The sequence below is a fragment of the Gymnodraco acuticeps genome, unplaced genomic scaffold, assembly GCF_902827175.1.
Source record: "Gymnodraco acuticeps unplaced genomic scaffold, fGymAcu1.1, whole genome shotgun sequence".
Classification (NCBI taxonomy): Eukaryota; Metazoa; Chordata; class Actinopteri; order Perciformes; family Bathydraconidae; genus Gymnodraco; species Gymnodraco acuticeps.
The window spans coordinates 503,884-521,583 of NW_022990772.1; the positions used below are offsets into that span (position 1 = coordinate 503,884).

Genomic DNA, 17,700 nt, shown 5'->3' on the forward strand with positions numbered 1-17,700 from the left:
TAACCCTTTCCTTGAATATATGATCACTGTGTCACAAGTGGCAGCATTCTTAAATTACAAATTCATTAACATTTTGCCCTTTTCTTTGGTATATTTAAAGAAATGTTGTCTAATATGCTCTGGTTATTAAACCTGTTCCTAAACAAGTGTTCTTCAAGGAATTTTTGGAAATGTTTAACCATGTTGGGGAAATAGAAAAGGCTACAGACGGAGCATTATTTGATATATTTTACTTACCAAAGATATGAGTTTGAACTAGTGTTCAAATTGTGCTCAGTTTTTAAATATTCAGAGCTCCTTGTGTTGTGTATTGTTCATTACACGTTGAAGTACCTAATAGTTTATTGAGTTTACTGATTACAATAAACACTACAAATATTTTAGGAGTTTCTGGAATTTCTGTTTCAAGATATACCTTAGAATTAAATGGAAGTACTGCAAGTGTATAAACCGTGACCATATGTGGGACAAGTACCTCGTATTTGAAATAATAATAAATAAAACAAATCCTTTTCATATGATAAGCGATTGATGATGGGTTGGGAGGCTGTGGCTCAGTGAGTAGTGTGCTGAACTTCGAATCGGGGTAGCAAGTTCGAGTCCCTCTGCAGTCAGCATGTTGTGTCCCTGGGCAAGACACTTCACCCCAAATTGCTCCTGTGGGGATTGTCCACAGTACTGAATGTATGTAAATCGCTTTGGATAAAAGCGTCTAACAAATGACATGTAATGTTTTAAAACAGAATGTCACGTGCCATATGAAGCGCGCTCCGATTGGTTGAACGGTTGCTGACTACTTCCGGTCTTTCGTGGCACACAATTTGAATTTTCTTTCGCTTAGCTTCATCTGCCAACTCTGCGTCTTATTTACAACAACAGCAGCAGCGAATTCGGTAATCATATGTTATGTCAAATCAATTTTTAATTACCATTATAATAAATGTTCTAATGAGATAGCTAACTTAGGGGAAACGCGGGAATATTGCTCCACTTTCAGACATGTATCGTGAGTCCAAACAGTATGTTAGCTGGCACGTTGCTAACGGTCACTATTGTTTCTACAACAGTAAACGCTTGTATGGAACCTCTTGTTAATAGATATGCATTATCTAAAATAAGTAGCTGGTTCAATGAAAATCATGTATTATACCATCTCATATAGCCTATTGTGAGCATACAGGTTTTGCGTTAGGGCTGGACTTTAAATGTTAAATGGCGTGTTGGTTTGTGTAACTTTTTCACAGAGCAGAGGAAACGATGAATAATGAGTCTCGCACATTGTTTGAGAGAGTTGCGAAAAAGATGGGCTGGGATGATGAGGGAGGACTGGACACAGCAGAAAAAAAGGTTTGTCTTTATCTTAAAATGTAACAAAAAGATCAGTACACATAAAAACAAGTAATTTTAAGCAAAAATGCCATGTATTAGTTGTTTCCATATTCTTAAATTAATCTAATAATCAAGCGTTCATCATCAATAATACAAATAATCAGCCCTATGTTGTGCATCTTAAGATAGATAGATATATAGGTACTTTATTGATCCAAATTTGGGAAATGTTTGCATTGCAGCAGCATAATAAACAAAGGCAATGTACATGAGAGAAATTAAGACACTAGAAATAAAAAGTCCAAAATATTTCTGAAATAAAATAGCATTAAAAAGTTTTTGGAAAAATATAAATGTGGAAATACAAATTTCCAGTAACTAAAATATAATGCAGGATATTATTGTGCAAGAAAATGTAAAATGTACAGTGGGAGTTTAATTCCAATTATCAAGAGAAGCTATGGACAGAGAGTTATCTTCCGGCCAGAGGTGAATTGTTGTACAGTGTTAAATGGTAACGCCAACCTGTCTGTCTTTGTTATTTCCAGCTGATAAGCTCAATTGGCAAGACTCGTCATCCTGCTACAAGCAGTTTTGGATCTCTGGCTCCAACAGCCTCTCCGGTCCAGCTGGCCCTCTGCAACAGTGAAGATGATCCAGAGAAGGAGAACCAGGACTCTAAGGGCAACGATTACAGAAACAAGTATTTGATCGAGTCCAGTGATGACGACTTCGACCAATGTGAGTGGGTTTAACTACACATTTGCATATCGATAATTTGTATGATTCTGTTTGCAAATACATATATACGTTTATTTGATCTTTTTTGCCTTAGTTCTTGTGGGAAGAGCTACGCCAAAAGCAAAACCTTCCTCGCTAAAAGTATGTAGTGCTGTAAAGAAAGACAGGTATGGAAATACTTGCACTGTCAACGTTTCATGAAGCAACAGCACTGTGTTGTTTCTTGTTTCAATCTCATATGTCTCATCAAAGTTTTGATCATTTTAGTTTCAGGTTCTAAACCATCTTTGTTGTTTTTAGTTCAAATGTCCTTGTAGTGAGCTCAGACGATGACGGCGGTTTCGAAACATGTAAGTGGTCTTGTCTGCTTCTGTAACCCTTGACAATAAGTGAAACACATTCTAACATCAGTGTTATACCATATTTGTTTGTTACATTATTATATTGTCTGTTTAATTTTCATCTCCTTTATCCCAATGTTGGATAATGAAGTTCTGCAAAGAGTGAAAACCCCAAAAGCCAAGCCAAAGACAATTGCAGAGAGTGTGAGTGAAGATAGGTGAGTGTTTCATGTATTTTTACTTAATAATTAATAGTTTTATCTTAAATGCTTTGTCGGTGTCTATAAACTTTGTTTTGAAAAATCAATTTTACTTTTTGTTTCTTCTTAAGCCTCAAAAACTTCATAGTGGATAACCTCTCATCAGATGATGACTTTATTCAGCCCAAATCATCTGTTAAAGGTAACTTTGAATGAACTGTTATATATATTTTTTAAAAGCAATGCAAAATGTGGTGATGTTTTTTTCCTCTGTTTTGCAGTGCCTAAGAAGAGCTATACTCCAACAGTCTTCCACCCACTGAGGAGGCCGCTGCCTCAGTGGGCCTCCTCAGTCTTTGTGAGTGACAGTGATGATGATGAGGAAAATATTGTGGTCAAGAGCACTTGGAAGAATCGTCACTCAAAACCTAAGCCCACACCAAAGGCTGACCAGAAAAAATCTCTGCGGTTTGATGAAGACGACAGTTCCCCATTCCTGCGTTCCCCTCCCATCCATTCTCCGTTTTTTCTTCTTCCCCACAAAACTCAAACATCACTGGCCTCTCCGAAACGCACTCTCTCAGCCCCTCCCAAGATGGAGGATTCGTCCAGTTCTGAGGAGGAGTTCATATCCCTACTGGAGAGACTGAAAAAGAAAAACAAGTTCCCTGGCACGTCCTTCTCACCAAGAAGCACTAATGGTACAGGTTTTATTCAGATTGTTGCATCTGAACAGTCTCTAGCTCTTGTTTTGATTGTAGTTTTGAGGCTGATATCAATTGTTTTGTTCTTAAATGTAGAAAACAACAAAGAACCTCCTGTGCCAGCCCCTTCTGTCAAGGGATTCTCTACACTAGTCTCCAAACCATTAAGAGAAACACCTCTGCAGACAAAGACACCAGGAAAACCCGCCATCTTGAAGCCCATGGTTAGTCAGACTGAGCCTAGACACGGACCCACCAGCAGGTACGTCTGTTGACCAGTTTGTATCTTGATTGTCAGTCCCTTAATTTGTCTTTAGTTAACCCTGTCCTTTCCTCTTCTAGGGTAGCACTGTGTAGGACCCCAGGGTGCTTCCTACAGACCTTATCAAACCCAGGCTCCAGCTATGGCCGCAATTTTAAGCAGAACAAGGAAGAACTCACCAGTAGACTTTACCTGCTGTACAATTCCAGTGTATTTGACACTAAGGTGAATGTCATTGTTGTTGCATACTATTTAACATTGTTTAGGTTGCTTCTTTAACATGTGGTTGATATTGTCTTTACTTGTCTGGCTTGACTTCTAGCTCCCCGTCAATATGTCAGTGACTTGGAATAAGAATTTGCGTAAAACTGCCGGTTACTGCATCACGGGGCAGGAGCGAGGTGGAGGGAACCGCTACGCCCGCATTGAACTGTCTGAAAAAGTCTGTGATTCTGCAGGTACTGCTTTAGTAAAACAGTTTAAAGTAATCAATTGTGTCTTTGTCTTAATGTAAATACGTGAAAACATCTTCCATGCACAGTATCATTTTCATTTATGTTCGTTTGATCAAATCTCCCGACCACATTCTCACTTTCCACCCGTCTAGATCGCCTCAGGGACACGCTGATCCATGAGATGTGTCACGCTGCAACCTGGCTGATTAACAGTGTGAGGGACGGGCATGGAAACTTCTGGAAGCTGTATGCTCGCAAGTCCACAGTGGCCCACCCTGAGCTGCCCATGGTCACTCGCTGTCACAGTTATGACATCAAGTACAAGTTCCAGTACCAGTGCACCCGCTGCAAGAATACGTACGTGCAACCTATTTTCAGACTGATTGAAATCATTAAACTCATGACGTTCTTTATTTTTTTCACCTTGTATTTTCAGCTGTTCTTATTTTATGATGATTCTTCACAGGATCGGACGTCACTCCAAGTCTCTGGACACTCAGAAGTTTGCGTGTGCCCTCTGCACAGGACAGCTCGTCTTACTGACGTCGGCCAAGCAGCGTCCTCCCACACCTTTTGCCAAATTCGTCAAAGAGAACTTTGGGACCGTGCGACAGGAGCTCATGGGACAAAGCCATGGCGATGTGATGCGCAAACTTAGTGCTGAGTTTGCTTCGACTAAACTCAGTCAGAGCTAAGACCTCACTGCTCGTTGTACTGTCATCTACAGACTGAGCCTCACAACAACAGGAAGATGAAATACCTCAGTCAACTGAGTGAGCAGCTTTGACTATTTATATTGTGTTTTTTTCTCTCTCCATTTTCATGAAATCTTCTATTCATCACATTGGAAGGTATTGGAAGGTTCCTCCTTTTATCACTGATATAAACTGGAGATCAGTTTCTTAAAGAATTGGGTTTCTACAGGACTGTGAAATCTATTTGTATTGCATTTTTTTAAATAATTGACTAGTTTCATTTTTCTGTTTATGAATGTTATCAATAAAGTTGAAATGTGTTACCGTTCATGAAATGGCCAATTGACATCTTTACGACATTTAATCTGAGTTCTTATAAATAATCAGCATGTAATAGGTTTTAGAAGTTCCTTTTACAAACATTATTGAAATACCTATGTGTAGATCCCTGGTTTTATAGTGTTCATTACTAGCACGTAGTAGTCAATTTACTTCCTAAATAACATATCTTAAAGGGACCACTCCTGCAACTGTTATCCCGATAAGAAACCCAAGCTGTTGACACATCACTGTCCACAGGGATGAGGTTTTAGGCCTGGGGTCAGACACGCTGACATGGGGAAGCTGAGTAAATGGAAAGTGGCCTATATTCGTCGTCCATAACATACGCCTGCCCATACCATAACCCCACCACCACCATGGGCCACTCGATTCACAACATTACCCTAACCCTACCCCTCACACCAGATACTGACTGGTTTTCGGACCCCCCCAATAAAGCAAAACTGCACGTTTTAGAGTGGCCTTTTATTGTGGCCAGCCTAAGGCACACCTGTGCAATAATCATGCTGTCTAATCAGCATCTTGATATGCCACACCTGTGAGGTGGGATGGATTATCTCGGCAAAGGAGAAGTGCTCACTATCACTGATTTTTTCAGATTTGTGAACAATATTTGAGAGAAATGGTTATTTTGTGTATATAGAAAATGTTTTAGATCTTTGAGTTCATCTCATGAAAAAGGGGAGCAAAAATAAAAGTGTTGCGTTTATATTTTTGTTCAGTGTAGGTTGCGGTAGAATAGTCTTTAAGGATAGAGAGGTTCCTTACTGATTGAAATGAGCCAAGATAAAAGCCAATCCATTTCTCTAAATGGAGAAGCAGAGTTCAGTTATTATGCTCCAAATATCTGGAACAAACTCCCAGAAACCTGCAGGTCCGCTGCAACTCTGACTACTTTTAAATCCAGGCTGAAGACTTTTCTTTTTGCCGCTGCTTTTAATTGAACTATTCACATCTTAGACTGCACTGTAACTTTTATTCATGTATTTTATCTTTTAATATTTATTTGATTATTTTTTCTTTTTGACTGTTTTTAAATGCCTTTTTCTTAATGTCTTTCATTTTTGTAAAGCACTTTGAATTGCCTTGTGTTTAAAGTTGCTATATAAATAGACTTGCCTTGCCTCTAAATGCTAAGAAAAGGTGCTTCAATATAAGCTCCTTTCACATCTTTCCTTGACCTCATGGTGTTTTTCATCAAGGTGAAGAAAAAGTGGTTGGCATATTACATGCTTTATTTGTTTTATGATTCAGCTGCAGCCATCACTCAGGTTTAAATTCTATCGATCTGTGTAAATATCACTTCTTGAGCTTTACCAAAGCCAGTCTCTCTTGACCACATCGAATGGTATCTTAAAATATATAGTCTTTGTAGTGCTCAATAAACTCCAGCTGTGTTTGAGCTCCAGTGGAGTGACAAAAAAGGGGAATTGCACTAAAAACATAGTGACATTCAAACTGCTGAGGGCTTATTGTAGCTTTGGCATTTGTACTTCATAGTATTTACAGATTGTATCTCTTGTGTGGAGTTCCATAATTGCTCTCCATGACAATACAAGTGAATTATTCCAGCTAAATTAAGGATCATTTTTGTGTACTGTGCATAGTAAAATAGGACCTGGAGCCCCCTTTAAAAGAGCTGTGATTGACGTATGTGACCTTAATTCATCTCTACTCTGCAGACAGCCTGTCTGCTGGCTCACCTGTTTTGAAAACTCCACACGTAACCCTGACAGAATTGAACTGCATCTACTTTATGTATTCCCTTTGCAGAGGTGGACCTCTTCCTGAGCACTGCTCTGACTGAGGTCCTCTTTGTAGCTGTCTAGTAGCCCCTGCGCTCTGAATTCTGGATGTATGCTCAAAGGAAGAGAGCTACTTTTTATGGACTTTATCATCTGTGCTCAAAGTCAACAACTAAACTTAGACATAATAAACATTTTACCTTACCTTACAGTTAAACACAGGAGCTTTTTCATTGCATCACGCTTTGTATTTACTGTTTAAAATAGTAAGGTTGGATAGTTGCGTCAATATGCTGCAGTGAGGTAGCAGCACCCCCCTGTAATCTGTTTAGTAACAGCTAATGTGAGTTGAAAAACAAGAGGCTGTTCCAACACTGATAGCTAGAGGAACAATGATGCTATTAACAATGATAAATAAATGACAGGATAAACTGCTTCAAGATATTTATTCTGTATCTTAAACACTTATATGCTGTATATCTACTCAATACATTCACTATGAATCTTACAAAACATTCAAGAATACAGATTATTTGTATATATATATTAGAGTAGTTTGACATAACAGTGGGATACATACTTCATTCTACAAGAAAAATACATACACAATCATATTTTAAAGATATTGGAATACTCCCCATTTTAGGAGGCACAGGAAGTACTGAGGTGAAAGCACTCCCCAATCATCAGTGGTAACAAAACATGAAACAGTGGCGTTATGAAAGTAAACCAAACATATACAGATGGATGAAACGTAATGCACACGCTGTATATTCAATTAAAGTATAGGAATGTACTGTGTTTGTCACTGTGTTGACGTAGGCACTGAGAAGTTCTTGACAATGAATACCTACATATTATCATTTATATAATCCCTGTATTTCTCATAAAATGCAGAGAGAGAGTATTCTCTTACTGTTTTCAACAAATGTACTGTAGATTATCATGTAAACCACCCGTCTTTAACAACCTCCTGTCAGTGCAGTTGATGACAGCTAAACCTTTTGATAGTCTCCGTATAAGTGTAAGAGGAAATGTATGGCACGACGTAATAGGAGAATGGAAATGTTATATATGAGCAGCATTGAATGTGAAAACACCGCTGGTCCCTAATGTGTTGCTCTACCTTCAGTACAGACAGGTTTTCTTCATGATGCGCAGGAACTCCTGCTGGTTCACTTCTCCATCTCCATCCCTGTCTGCTTCCTCTATCATTTCCTTCAGACACACAAAATAAGAGACCAGAGGAATTTAAAACAAGCTTTTTTGGTAGCATTCGAAGCAAATGTTGTGTTTACATAATGCCAAACTGCAGTCATGACCTTTGAGAGTGGAGTTGAGCACTAATATGAATGTAATTTTGTTTCTTTCTACATGATGGTCATTACCTGCAGCTCTTCATCTGTGAGGTTCTCTCCCAGCTCTTTGGCTACTCTCTTCAGATTCTTGAACGAGATCCTGCCCGTCTCGTCGTCATCAAACAGACGGAAGGCTTTCAGGATCTCCTCTTTGGAGTCCTTCTCAGCCTTAAATCAGAGAAGACGGAGAGCAAGTTTAGTTCAAACTGCATTTCTGCAAGGGTGTGTACTGTAGTGGTCGGAGAACAGACAAAAATAAATACAATACAAGTATAGTCAAAAAGTGTCTGATAGGGGTGGAATAATGACTGGGGCTCTACTGACTAACAGGTTAAGCATCTACAATTACAAACTACAAACTAGTAACTCAATTTTAAACAAGAGAAAACAAAATGAATGCATATCTGGTATATTTCATGATATAGATAAGTACCATTTTCTGTGTCATGACAAAGAGGAAGTCAGCGAAGGAGATTTTCCCTGTGCCGTCCTTATCCACGTCGCCAATCATCTTCTTGATCTCCTCTTTCTTTGGTTCAAACCCCAGAGCTCTCATTGCAACCTGTCACATTGAGAGAGGTGTGAGAGTGAAGCCCATAGAAAACGGTCTTCTTCCACCTGTTGTGTGACTGTTATCAGCGTTGGGGCTCTTTTACCTTGAGCTCCTTGACATCAATGTATCCGCATCCATCGGTGTCGAACAGCTCAAAGGCCTCTCTGATCTCCTGCTTCTGCTCCTCTGTCAGCTCTGGTTTGGGGGTGGTCTTCTTGCGAGGAGGGGGCACGGGACCCTGCAGGGATGGTCTCTTGGCAATGGTCGCCTGATGGGGACACAGGAGGGGAGAAATAAGCAGAATAATTGTAATAATTGCAGACACAAGAGCCTATGATAACAACAGAATCAGAGAGGCTCCTGGGTGAAAATGGGCATATCCACATGCACACAAATACATTATATCCATCACTAATGAGTCAAATTCAACACAATAACAACGATTGTGGTTCTAATGAGGATGTTTTACTCACCATCAGCTGCAATGTATTTGTTTGCCAAAAAGGAAAATGCAGATCTTAGGCGATCTATGTTTTTATCTTGGCTATGAAGCCTCCCTATCATTTAGGGAGGAGGTGATGATAAAAACAGGTTAGCAGTACTTGACATCAGTTGCTCGCATTAAACGTTAAATCCCTCCGAATGAGAGGTAGTGTCTTATTCCTCAAAATGTTCTATTTATTTCGCAGGAACGGCTGTTAAAATGTGCAGAAAATACCATGGATGTATAATAAGAACACGCACAGGTTCCGCTGTTCAGGAGCTGTCGTCATGGAGCCAATGCGTTTAATTTGTGCACCCTTTGTGCCAGCAGAGAGGAGATTAGCTTCATGACCACTGGGAAACTGATGCAGGATACCGAAAAGGCACGAATGGGAGTGAAAATCAAACGCATCAGTCGGGCGAAAATATGATTGGCTGCTGAAGATCACGGGGTGCAAGACACAATCAGAACATTCAGAGCTGTTGACTTCCTGGAGTTTCCATAGAAACATAAACGATGAAACTGCATGACATTTGGAAAGTATCTGTGTTATATTAACATGCAAACAAAACACATATAATTTTGTATTATAGCCTATAAATTCACCCTCTGTGTCAGCAGACCTCATGTCAGAGCTCTACCCATAAAAAGAAAATTATAGATATAAAGAGACTAATTACATTATAGGGTAGGCTATTAATAACAAAATAAATGATATATTTCTATATTTAATAATGTATACCTACTACCTCAATAACTATGTGCTCACTAGTTGTATATCAAAGTTGTTTCCTTTTTATATCTGTTTATTTTTAGCCTACTTTTTAAATTATCATTTGCTCAGTTTAGTATATTTTCCTCATATTACACGTTTTTCGAAGCTGTATATGTTTTATTTGGACTATTGTTAGTAAAGGATACATCTGACAACAAATGATATTCTGCAAAGTATATGGACACTAGTTAAATCTGTATCTATGGGTTTTCCTTTATGCTTGTATTTTATTATTAATGTACATAGAAAAACAGACACAACGAAGTACTAACACTCAAACTATTAACCAGTAGTAGAGAAAAACGTACTCAATTATTTTTATTATTATTGAACGTTTTTGAAGGACAATTTTGAACACTCCCTCACGTGGTGGTCACAAGGGGGGCGGGGTCTTTGAGCCAGAAGGCGGATATAGAACGAGTCTGTGGTCAATGGTTGGTTTAAATTGTGGCGTTCTTTGACGTATGTTGTAGACCATTGGTTATAATCAAACGTCACCTTTCTGCCGAACTTTGGCTCGACCAATCACAGAGCATTTATCACTCAGCTCATTCAGATGGTTGGTCCGCGAGTTGAGTTGCAAGAAACTGCAGGTAAACAGTACCTTTGCATGCTTCAATGTTAAAAGTGTCACATTTATGTCCTGTGTGTTATAATATTAGGAGCACCGTTTCGTTACCTAGTATTCCACCTGTAGGACAACGTTATACTTTCGCTCACCAATTGGTCACTTTTAACTCAGTATGACAACTCGTGTTCGACCGGTGAGTTCAAACGTTTTTCTTTTCACGGTACACATTTGCTTAAACTTTTTATGGTGATAGTGCTTTTTGTTGGTCTGACATTTCTCATTTATCGCTACCTGTGCAGAGTAACAAGCGGTGTGCAGTCATCGGGGGCTCGGGTTTCCTGGGCAGACACCTGGTAGAGAAGCTGTTGGATCGAGGCTACTCTGTTTCTGTGTTTGATATCCGTCAGAGTTACGAGCTGCCTGGGGTCGCCTTCCACCTGGGAGACCTGTGCGACAAGCAGGTGAGACCCAATACCCTCCTAGAGTCGGACTTAAATTACAACAATTTACACGAGCCATGGATGTATAAAGATAATTTCATGTGGATCTGATCTGACTAAACACAAAACCAAAAACCATGCTTGCAGGAATAGGTCTTAGCTTTGTTAAAAATACACTTTTAAAGGTCACCTATCATGCAAAATTCACTTTTTCATGTATTTTATACATACATATGTGTCCCCTCTGTGGAAAAAAGACCCCCTCCCTTTTTGTCCTGATCCATATAAAAACCTGTCTGAAAATGAGCTGATCAGATTTTGGCCACTTTATGATGTCATAACGATTTTTTGGCTTGTGTAACCATTAGCCAATAACCAACCAAGGTAACACCTGCCCACCTTATCACCCGAATCTCTTCCGAGAGCACCATTGCGTTTTTTTTAACCAAATATCTCTCAGATGCCCCTTTAACACCAACGCGGTTCCCGTTCTCGCTCCGTGCTTGCGTTCTTCTGGTTACGAACCGGTTTTTCTTTTCAGCCCCCGTTTTGTTCACACCGCTTAGAGCCCGACTGGTGCTGCCGCGGCTGCGTCATGACGTCACCGTTTACGTAGCTGATTTTCTCCCCAACGCTCACAACAACAACAACAACAATGAGGGACTGCGTCGGGTCGATGATCGTGTTGCTTTTAATCATACGAAGCCAGATTAAATTAAATAACTACTTCTCAACCCTTATACTTTTCTCCAGAGTGCCGTGGTTTATTGTTTATTAATGTGTTTCAGCGGCATTTACCGACCGCTGCAGTGCTGCCCGCTGTTTGGCATCAAAACGCCGTTATGAAAGTTTCTTTGGTATAACATGGGTGATGTTAGCATAGCAACTGAAGCTAAACTGACTATATTGACAACTTGTTGCTATTCTATTGTGGCATAAGCCGTTTTCTACAGGCACATTTTACCGGCTTATTTTTCATTATGATTCTACTTGTGATAGTCTGTGCAGCCCATGTATTGATTCCATCTGATAGCTGCTATAATACAAAACAAAACGTCTGCCTGCTCTCCACAATGATCAATAACAGCGTACGGATGGTCAAAGTAAGGTACACATAAACAGAATCGCACTAAGCCTGGTTAGTCTTGCCTGGCTTTATAAAGTGTGTGGTTGCGTTCTAGTCACTTTGCGGCTTGTTACAACTTTTATTTGCCGTACTCGCCATAAACTGTTGCTCAGGTTGATCCCGCCCCTGCCCCCGATGTAAGCGTGACGTATGCGGTTCTTGCTTCTAGACCGACAATCTTTTGGAGCTTGGTAAGAACCGGTTTTCGGGGAAAAGAGCCGGCTCCGCTGCGGTGTGAACAGGAAAAACGGTGCTTATCAGGCTCTAGCTCTGAACCGGCCCTGGAACCGCGTTGGTGTGAAAGGGGCAACAGGGGCATTGGGAGTGGCTCCTTATTTTCATCTAAAGTAACAGACACAGAATCAGAACTCGGATGCTACAATGCATGATCTGTTTGGTATTTGAAGCCAAACACTTCAGAGACATGGTTTGTATATAACTGAGAACTATAATATATTGATGAAAAACAGTATAATAAGGGACCTTTAAGTCTTTGAACATTTTTCTTCAAGGTTTTAGAGACCTGTATTTTCAGCTGACCTGCAGTTTCCCAATGAACACTTGACACTTTCCCACTGCCTGAAAAGACTTAAAACAAATCTCTGACCTGAACCAATTGTCCGAAGCTATGAAATGTCCCTTTCTGCTCCAGGCTCTGCTGCCAGCTATGAAGGATGTGTCCCTGGTCTTCCACTGCGCCTCCCCAGCTCCTGCCAGTGATGACCGCGGGCTATTTGAGAGGGTCAACATTCAGGGCACACGCATCGTCATCCAGGCCTGCATCGAGGCCGGAGTACAGGTGAGGAAAAGGTGGAGGCAGCCAGGGGAGAAAAGGCTGGGCTTTTATCCTTTTCCATGGCTACGATGAATTTTTCCAGGAATATAAGATGCCATTGAAGTCGTTTTTGTATTTTCAGAAACTGGTCCTGACGAGCAGTGCTAGTGTGGTGTTTGAAGGGACAGATATTAAGAATGGGAGAGAGGATCTGCCATACGCCAAGAAGCCCATCGACTATTACACAGAGACCAAGATTGAGCAGGAAAAGGTAGGAGTGTGTATTTTCACTGTGTGTGCTGTGTGCTCTGCATGTGTGACCATTCAAGAGGGTTTCATCCCTTCTATTCTATTTGGTGATGTTGTCTCAATACACACACCTTTATACACTTTAATTGTATTACCATCATACCACAACTGAATATCATCTTCAGCAGTAGTAGGTACATTTCTTCAGGAATTCCTCAAGGACGTTATCTGCTCCATGCCCTTGACAATCCCTCACACTAATATGAGCTGCAACAATTAGCCAATAAAAATGTTTTCAAGTGAAAAATGCAGAAAGTAATGTTTTCAGCCTCTCAATGTGTAGATTTCCTGCATTTCCCTGATTTATGTCATATAAAACTATATCATTTTAGATTTGAAAGTTACAAAGTAAAACATGACCTTGGACTTTGAAAACACGGAGATAGACTTATGTCCATTTAAATCGATAACAAAAATAATATTGTTGAATATTTTCTACTTTCATGGTGTTTTAGCTTGTCCTCGAGGCTTGTGACAAAGAGAAAGGTCTCCTCACAGTTGCTATCCGGCCTCATGGCATCTTTGGCCCTCGGGACCCTCAGCTGGTTCCTATCCTCGTGGACGCAGCTCGCAGGGGCAAGATGAAGTTCATCATTGGGTAAGTCGCAGTGGTTAAATTATTGCTACCAATCCAACTAGTTGAATCTACTAATAGAAAGAAAATAAAAGGCTCTTATTTCATAACTTATTACTGCAAGTACTAAAGCTATAGGTACTAAAGCTTTTATGTGTGCTGCTCCTCTAGCTTGGAACACTATGCAAAACAAATTGAAACTGAGCATGTTGGTTCCCTTGCATCATTTTAAAACTCGGATAGATGAAATGTTATTAGATATCTGTCATTGTGAATAGGTTGCTAATGTATACCCCTGTAATTATGTTGTATTGATGTCCTTTTTGTTTTCTGTTGTTTTTATGTGTAACCAATGTGCTGCAGGTCTCCCTTGAAAAAGAAATTGTTGATCTCAATGGGATTTTCACCTGGTTAAATAAAGGCTACAAACAAGTAGAGAAATGTCCCTCTTAAGATTCAGGTGTAAATAGTGCATTTCATAAATAAAAATAGTAGATAGAGACATTTCTCTCCAAAACCTGAACTCAAATGTTGGGTTTCAATTTGGCTTCCTGCATATAAGTGTCAAAAATAAACTGCAATGTGTTAACTTACAATACTGACATGAAGTGGAGGTAACTACTAATGCGTCAACCACCCGAAGGCATAACTAGTACAACAAGCACGTGTTTCCCAAGGCTTTGGCTAGTTCTGCAAACATTTTAGTGATACACCTGTTCAATCATCATGTCTGCATGTAATTATGTTCTCACAAAAATAGGATTCTGAAAATATATTTTCTCTTATATACAGTATATACTTTTACATCTTCTTATCAACTTTGTAGCAGTTTGACTAAAGTTGCTGGGGTGCCAGTCAGGTCAGGCCTCCCAATTGTTATAGTTAAGGTTGAGTCAAACCCTACAAAGGGTACATGTTACCGACGGGGAAACATACAGCACATACCCCTCTTAACCACTTCAATATTTCTGTATTTTTAACCTAGTAAATTAATACCTTTGAACAAAAAACACTCAACACTTAATACCTTTGAACAAAAAACACTCAACACATCACTTTAAATGCAGACAAAATAATCACTGTGAAATGTGAAATTAGTGTTATGAAAGTGGCTCAGTGTGCTGAATGATTAAATGTTTGAACTCCTACATTATTATTTTTTTACCATTATTGCTAATTATATTTCTGTATTAATTTTCCTTCTTTGTTTTATGCAGGGATGGGACCAATCTGGTGGATTTCACCTTTGTGGAAAACGTAGTTCATGGCCACATTCTGGCTGCTGAGCGCCTGAGGCCGGACTCTCCTATATGTGGAAAAGTGAGAGAATAGAATCCAACACAGAGCCAATTTAATTTAATCTACTAGAGATAACATGTCGGTAGTCTCACGACTCCTTTTTCAGGATAAAAATGTGTATATGCTTTCTAAATCTAAATTAAAAAAAAAATAATTAGTAGAAGCGGGAGGACAGAAAGCATAGCTTCCTGTTGCAGGATAAAGTAAATAAAAGATAATTCCGTAATTAAATACTCACACCGATAAACAATTCTATATATACATACACATACATATTACATACACCCATTTCCAGGGTGAACATATATGCATTATACATATTATACATATACATTTACAACAAGTAAAACAAATGTACTAAGATAATTATGATAACAGTCATTATAATTATTATAGTATTTATAATTATTATTATTATTATTATCATTCTTGTTATTATCATTATCATATAAACTTTTTCTAAAGTCACAATGACCGGATAAACATAAAAAAAAATACTGAAACTGAATGTCAAGCTAAAAACATCTTGTATCCCCTGCTTCCCTTTCAGCCATACCACATCACCAATGACGAGCCCGTTAAATTCTGGGACTTCATGTCTGATGTGTTGGTGGGTCTGGGGTACGCTGCCCCCCGCTACCACCTCCCCTACGCTCTAGTGTACGGCCTGGCCCTGCTCCTCTGGCTGCTGGCTCTCATCCTGCGCCCTCTGGTCTCCTTTAAACCCACCTTCACCCCCATGAGAGTGGCTCTGGCTGGAACCCACCACTACTACAACTGTGAGCGCGCCAAGCAGGACCTGGGCTACAAACCGGTGGTCAGTCTGAAGGACGGGATAGCCCGCACCGTGCAGAGCTACCCTCACCTCAGACAGGGGGCTTGATGGAAGAATGAAGACTGTTGAGACATGTAAGGCTGTACAGTTACACTCGCCGACAATACAGTGATCACGTAACCCTGACTGGACAATTTAGAATAAGAGAAGAAACCTCACTATATGTGCCTTTAGGAAATGTACTTTTCACCAGCAGATGGTAGCAAACAGTTCTATGTTTGGTCAACACACTGCAGTCTAGCAATGTTTGTAAGCACTGAGTAAACAGTAAAACCCCTGTATATGACAGCATCAATCTACTGACCTTTCACTGTGAAGACATTACAATTCATATTTTGCTTTTGTTTGACAACATATGCTCCATATGCATTGCGATTATTGATGTTACTGTTATGTGAAGACATTTTTATGCCAGAAATGTAACAATAATATAATAAAATAATGATAATAATGCAAGTAAACCCTTTCAAGAGGAATTCACTTTCAAATCTTAATAATTGTCCGACATTGGAATTGGACCATGAAGAAAATGCACTAAAATATCCAATGTAAATAAAATAATCAGGCTTCTAAAAAAATTACACGCAATATATTGCCATTCTGGGTTTCTCAAAAATAAGGATGTGTAGAAACAAAAGGTGCAACATAACATTTGTGAGTAACAACAACATCAACCCTCTCTCTCAGTCGTCTGAAACCCAAGATATTCTCACACCTGAGCTGCAGATGATAAATCTAAAATGTTAAATGATCAGGGGAAAAATATACTCATCTTGACAGGCATATTCTTCTTACATGTCCCTATATTTCATCTGTTTGATCTACACTCCTTGACATGCTGCTATTAAAGGTGGAGTAGGTAATTTTGGAGAAACCAGAATTTGAAAATACACAACCGGAAAAAATCTGCCACTTCCTTACAGAGCCCCTCCTCCAACACACACGAACGCACACATGACCAATGAGGGCACGAGATACGTTTGTGCACAGATGGAAGACTGACAGGCAGGTAGGCCATCCAGTTATTTTAGCCGGGCCGGCTAAAATGATTGGTTGTACTTTTTACAGTACTACGGCTTCCACAGAAGACGTTTTTTAATGTATTTTTTGTCAAAGCACTTAAGATATTCATTGCTATCGGGATGTTAAGAGCATTCCATGGAATATAACAAAGTGTATCTCGAGCCGGTTTCTCAAACTTACCTACCCCACCTTTAATGTCAAATGTCTTGATCCGTTACAAAATGTTTCTCCTGATACTACTTGTGTGAAAATAATTGACAGCCTCCATTTCCTCTTCTTTTAATTAGCAGCATGCAGAGATGCTTTACAATAACAAGCCTGTAGCTTGTAGCAACACGTTGTCACTCTCTTGTTTCTACAGAACAACACCAATGCACAATGCCACATGCTTCAAAGAAGAATGGAGGCTGTATTACATAGCATCATATTACTAACCACAGTTTAGAGCAGAGGTTCCCAAATAGTTTTGTCTCGTAAAATCCTTGACCTCGTCGTCATTCTATAAGTACCCCCTCACATCTGTTATGATTCGCCTAAATGTTTTCTTGTATTAAACCCTCTGTAATCAGATTAAACCCAACTGCTCCTTAGATACAAATCAATCATAGCTTAGCACGGTAACACTGTCCTGAAACACTGACACTTTGGAAGTGGAAATAACAACATCATGCTGCTGAGGTCTCATACTGGCTGAACTTAAGTCTTTTTACACAGAACAAACACTCTCTCTTACTCTGGAATTGCTTTAGAAATGGATCTGTTCA

At 39.5% G+C, this 17,700-nt stretch overlaps 3 protein-coding genes across 5 annotated transcripts; 2 read left to right on the plus strand and 1 right to left on the minus strand.

Moving 5' to 3' along the window:
* The first annotated feature begins 798 nt into the window (after positions 1–798).
* Positions 799–5,062, plus strand: gcna (germ cell nuclear acidic peptidase). Of its 2 annotated transcripts, none has more exons than XM_034232543.1 (13): positions 799–893; positions 1,245–1,347; positions 1,878–2,070; positions 2,165–2,237; positions 2,371–2,420; positions 2,563–2,629; positions 2,743–2,813; positions 2,893–3,312; positions 3,412–3,577; positions 3,658–3,802; positions 3,900–4,035; positions 4,185–4,389; positions 4,499–5,062. In XM_034232543.1, the coding sequence occupies exons 2-13, from the start codon at positions 1,258–1,260 to the stop codon at positions 4,725–4,727; spliced, it is 1,845 nt and encodes a 614-aa protein (XP_034088434.1). In that variant the 5' UTR covers positions 799–893; positions 1,245–1,257; the 3' UTR covers positions 4,728–5,062. The 2 variants fall into 2 exon arrangements, with proteins under 2 accessions (XP_034088434.1, XP_034088435.1); XM_034232544.1 differs by having other exon boundaries at positions 816–893; positions 1,250–1,347.
* A 2,181-nt stretch (positions 5,063–7,243) lies between these two features.
* On the minus strand, positions 7,244–9,556 carry cetn2 (centrin, EF-hand protein, 2). Its single transcript, XM_034232615.1, has 5 exons — positions 9,199–9,556; positions 8,829–8,993; positions 8,606–8,734; positions 8,203–8,340; positions 7,244–8,032 (listed from the first exon to the last, which is right to left on the minus strand). The coding sequence occupies exons 1-5, from the start codon at positions 9,199–9,201 to the stop codon at positions 7,943–7,945; spliced, it is 525 nt and encodes a 174-aa protein (XP_034088506.1). The 5' UTR covers positions 9,202–9,556; the 3' UTR covers positions 7,244–7,942.
* A 987-nt stretch (positions 9,557–10,543) lies between these two features.
* nsdhl (NAD(P) dependent steroid dehydrogenase-like) lies at positions 10,544–16,374 on the plus strand. 2 transcript variants are annotated; one of them, XM_034232546.1, is made up of 8 exons: positions 10,546–10,577; positions 10,668–10,748; positions 10,855–11,016; positions 12,774–12,920; positions 13,039–13,167; positions 13,661–13,803; positions 14,997–15,099; positions 15,629–16,374. In XM_034232546.1, the coding sequence occupies exons 2-8, from the start codon at positions 10,728–10,730 to the stop codon at positions 15,959–15,961; spliced, it is 1,038 nt and encodes a 345-aa protein (XP_034088437.1). In that variant the 5' UTR covers positions 10,546–10,577; positions 10,668–10,727; the 3' UTR covers positions 15,962–16,374. The 2 variants fall into 2 exon arrangements, with proteins under 2 accessions (XP_034088436.1, XP_034088437.1); XM_034232545.1 differs by having other exon boundaries at positions 10,544–10,748.
* Positions 16,375–17,700: the final 1,326 nt, after the last annotated feature.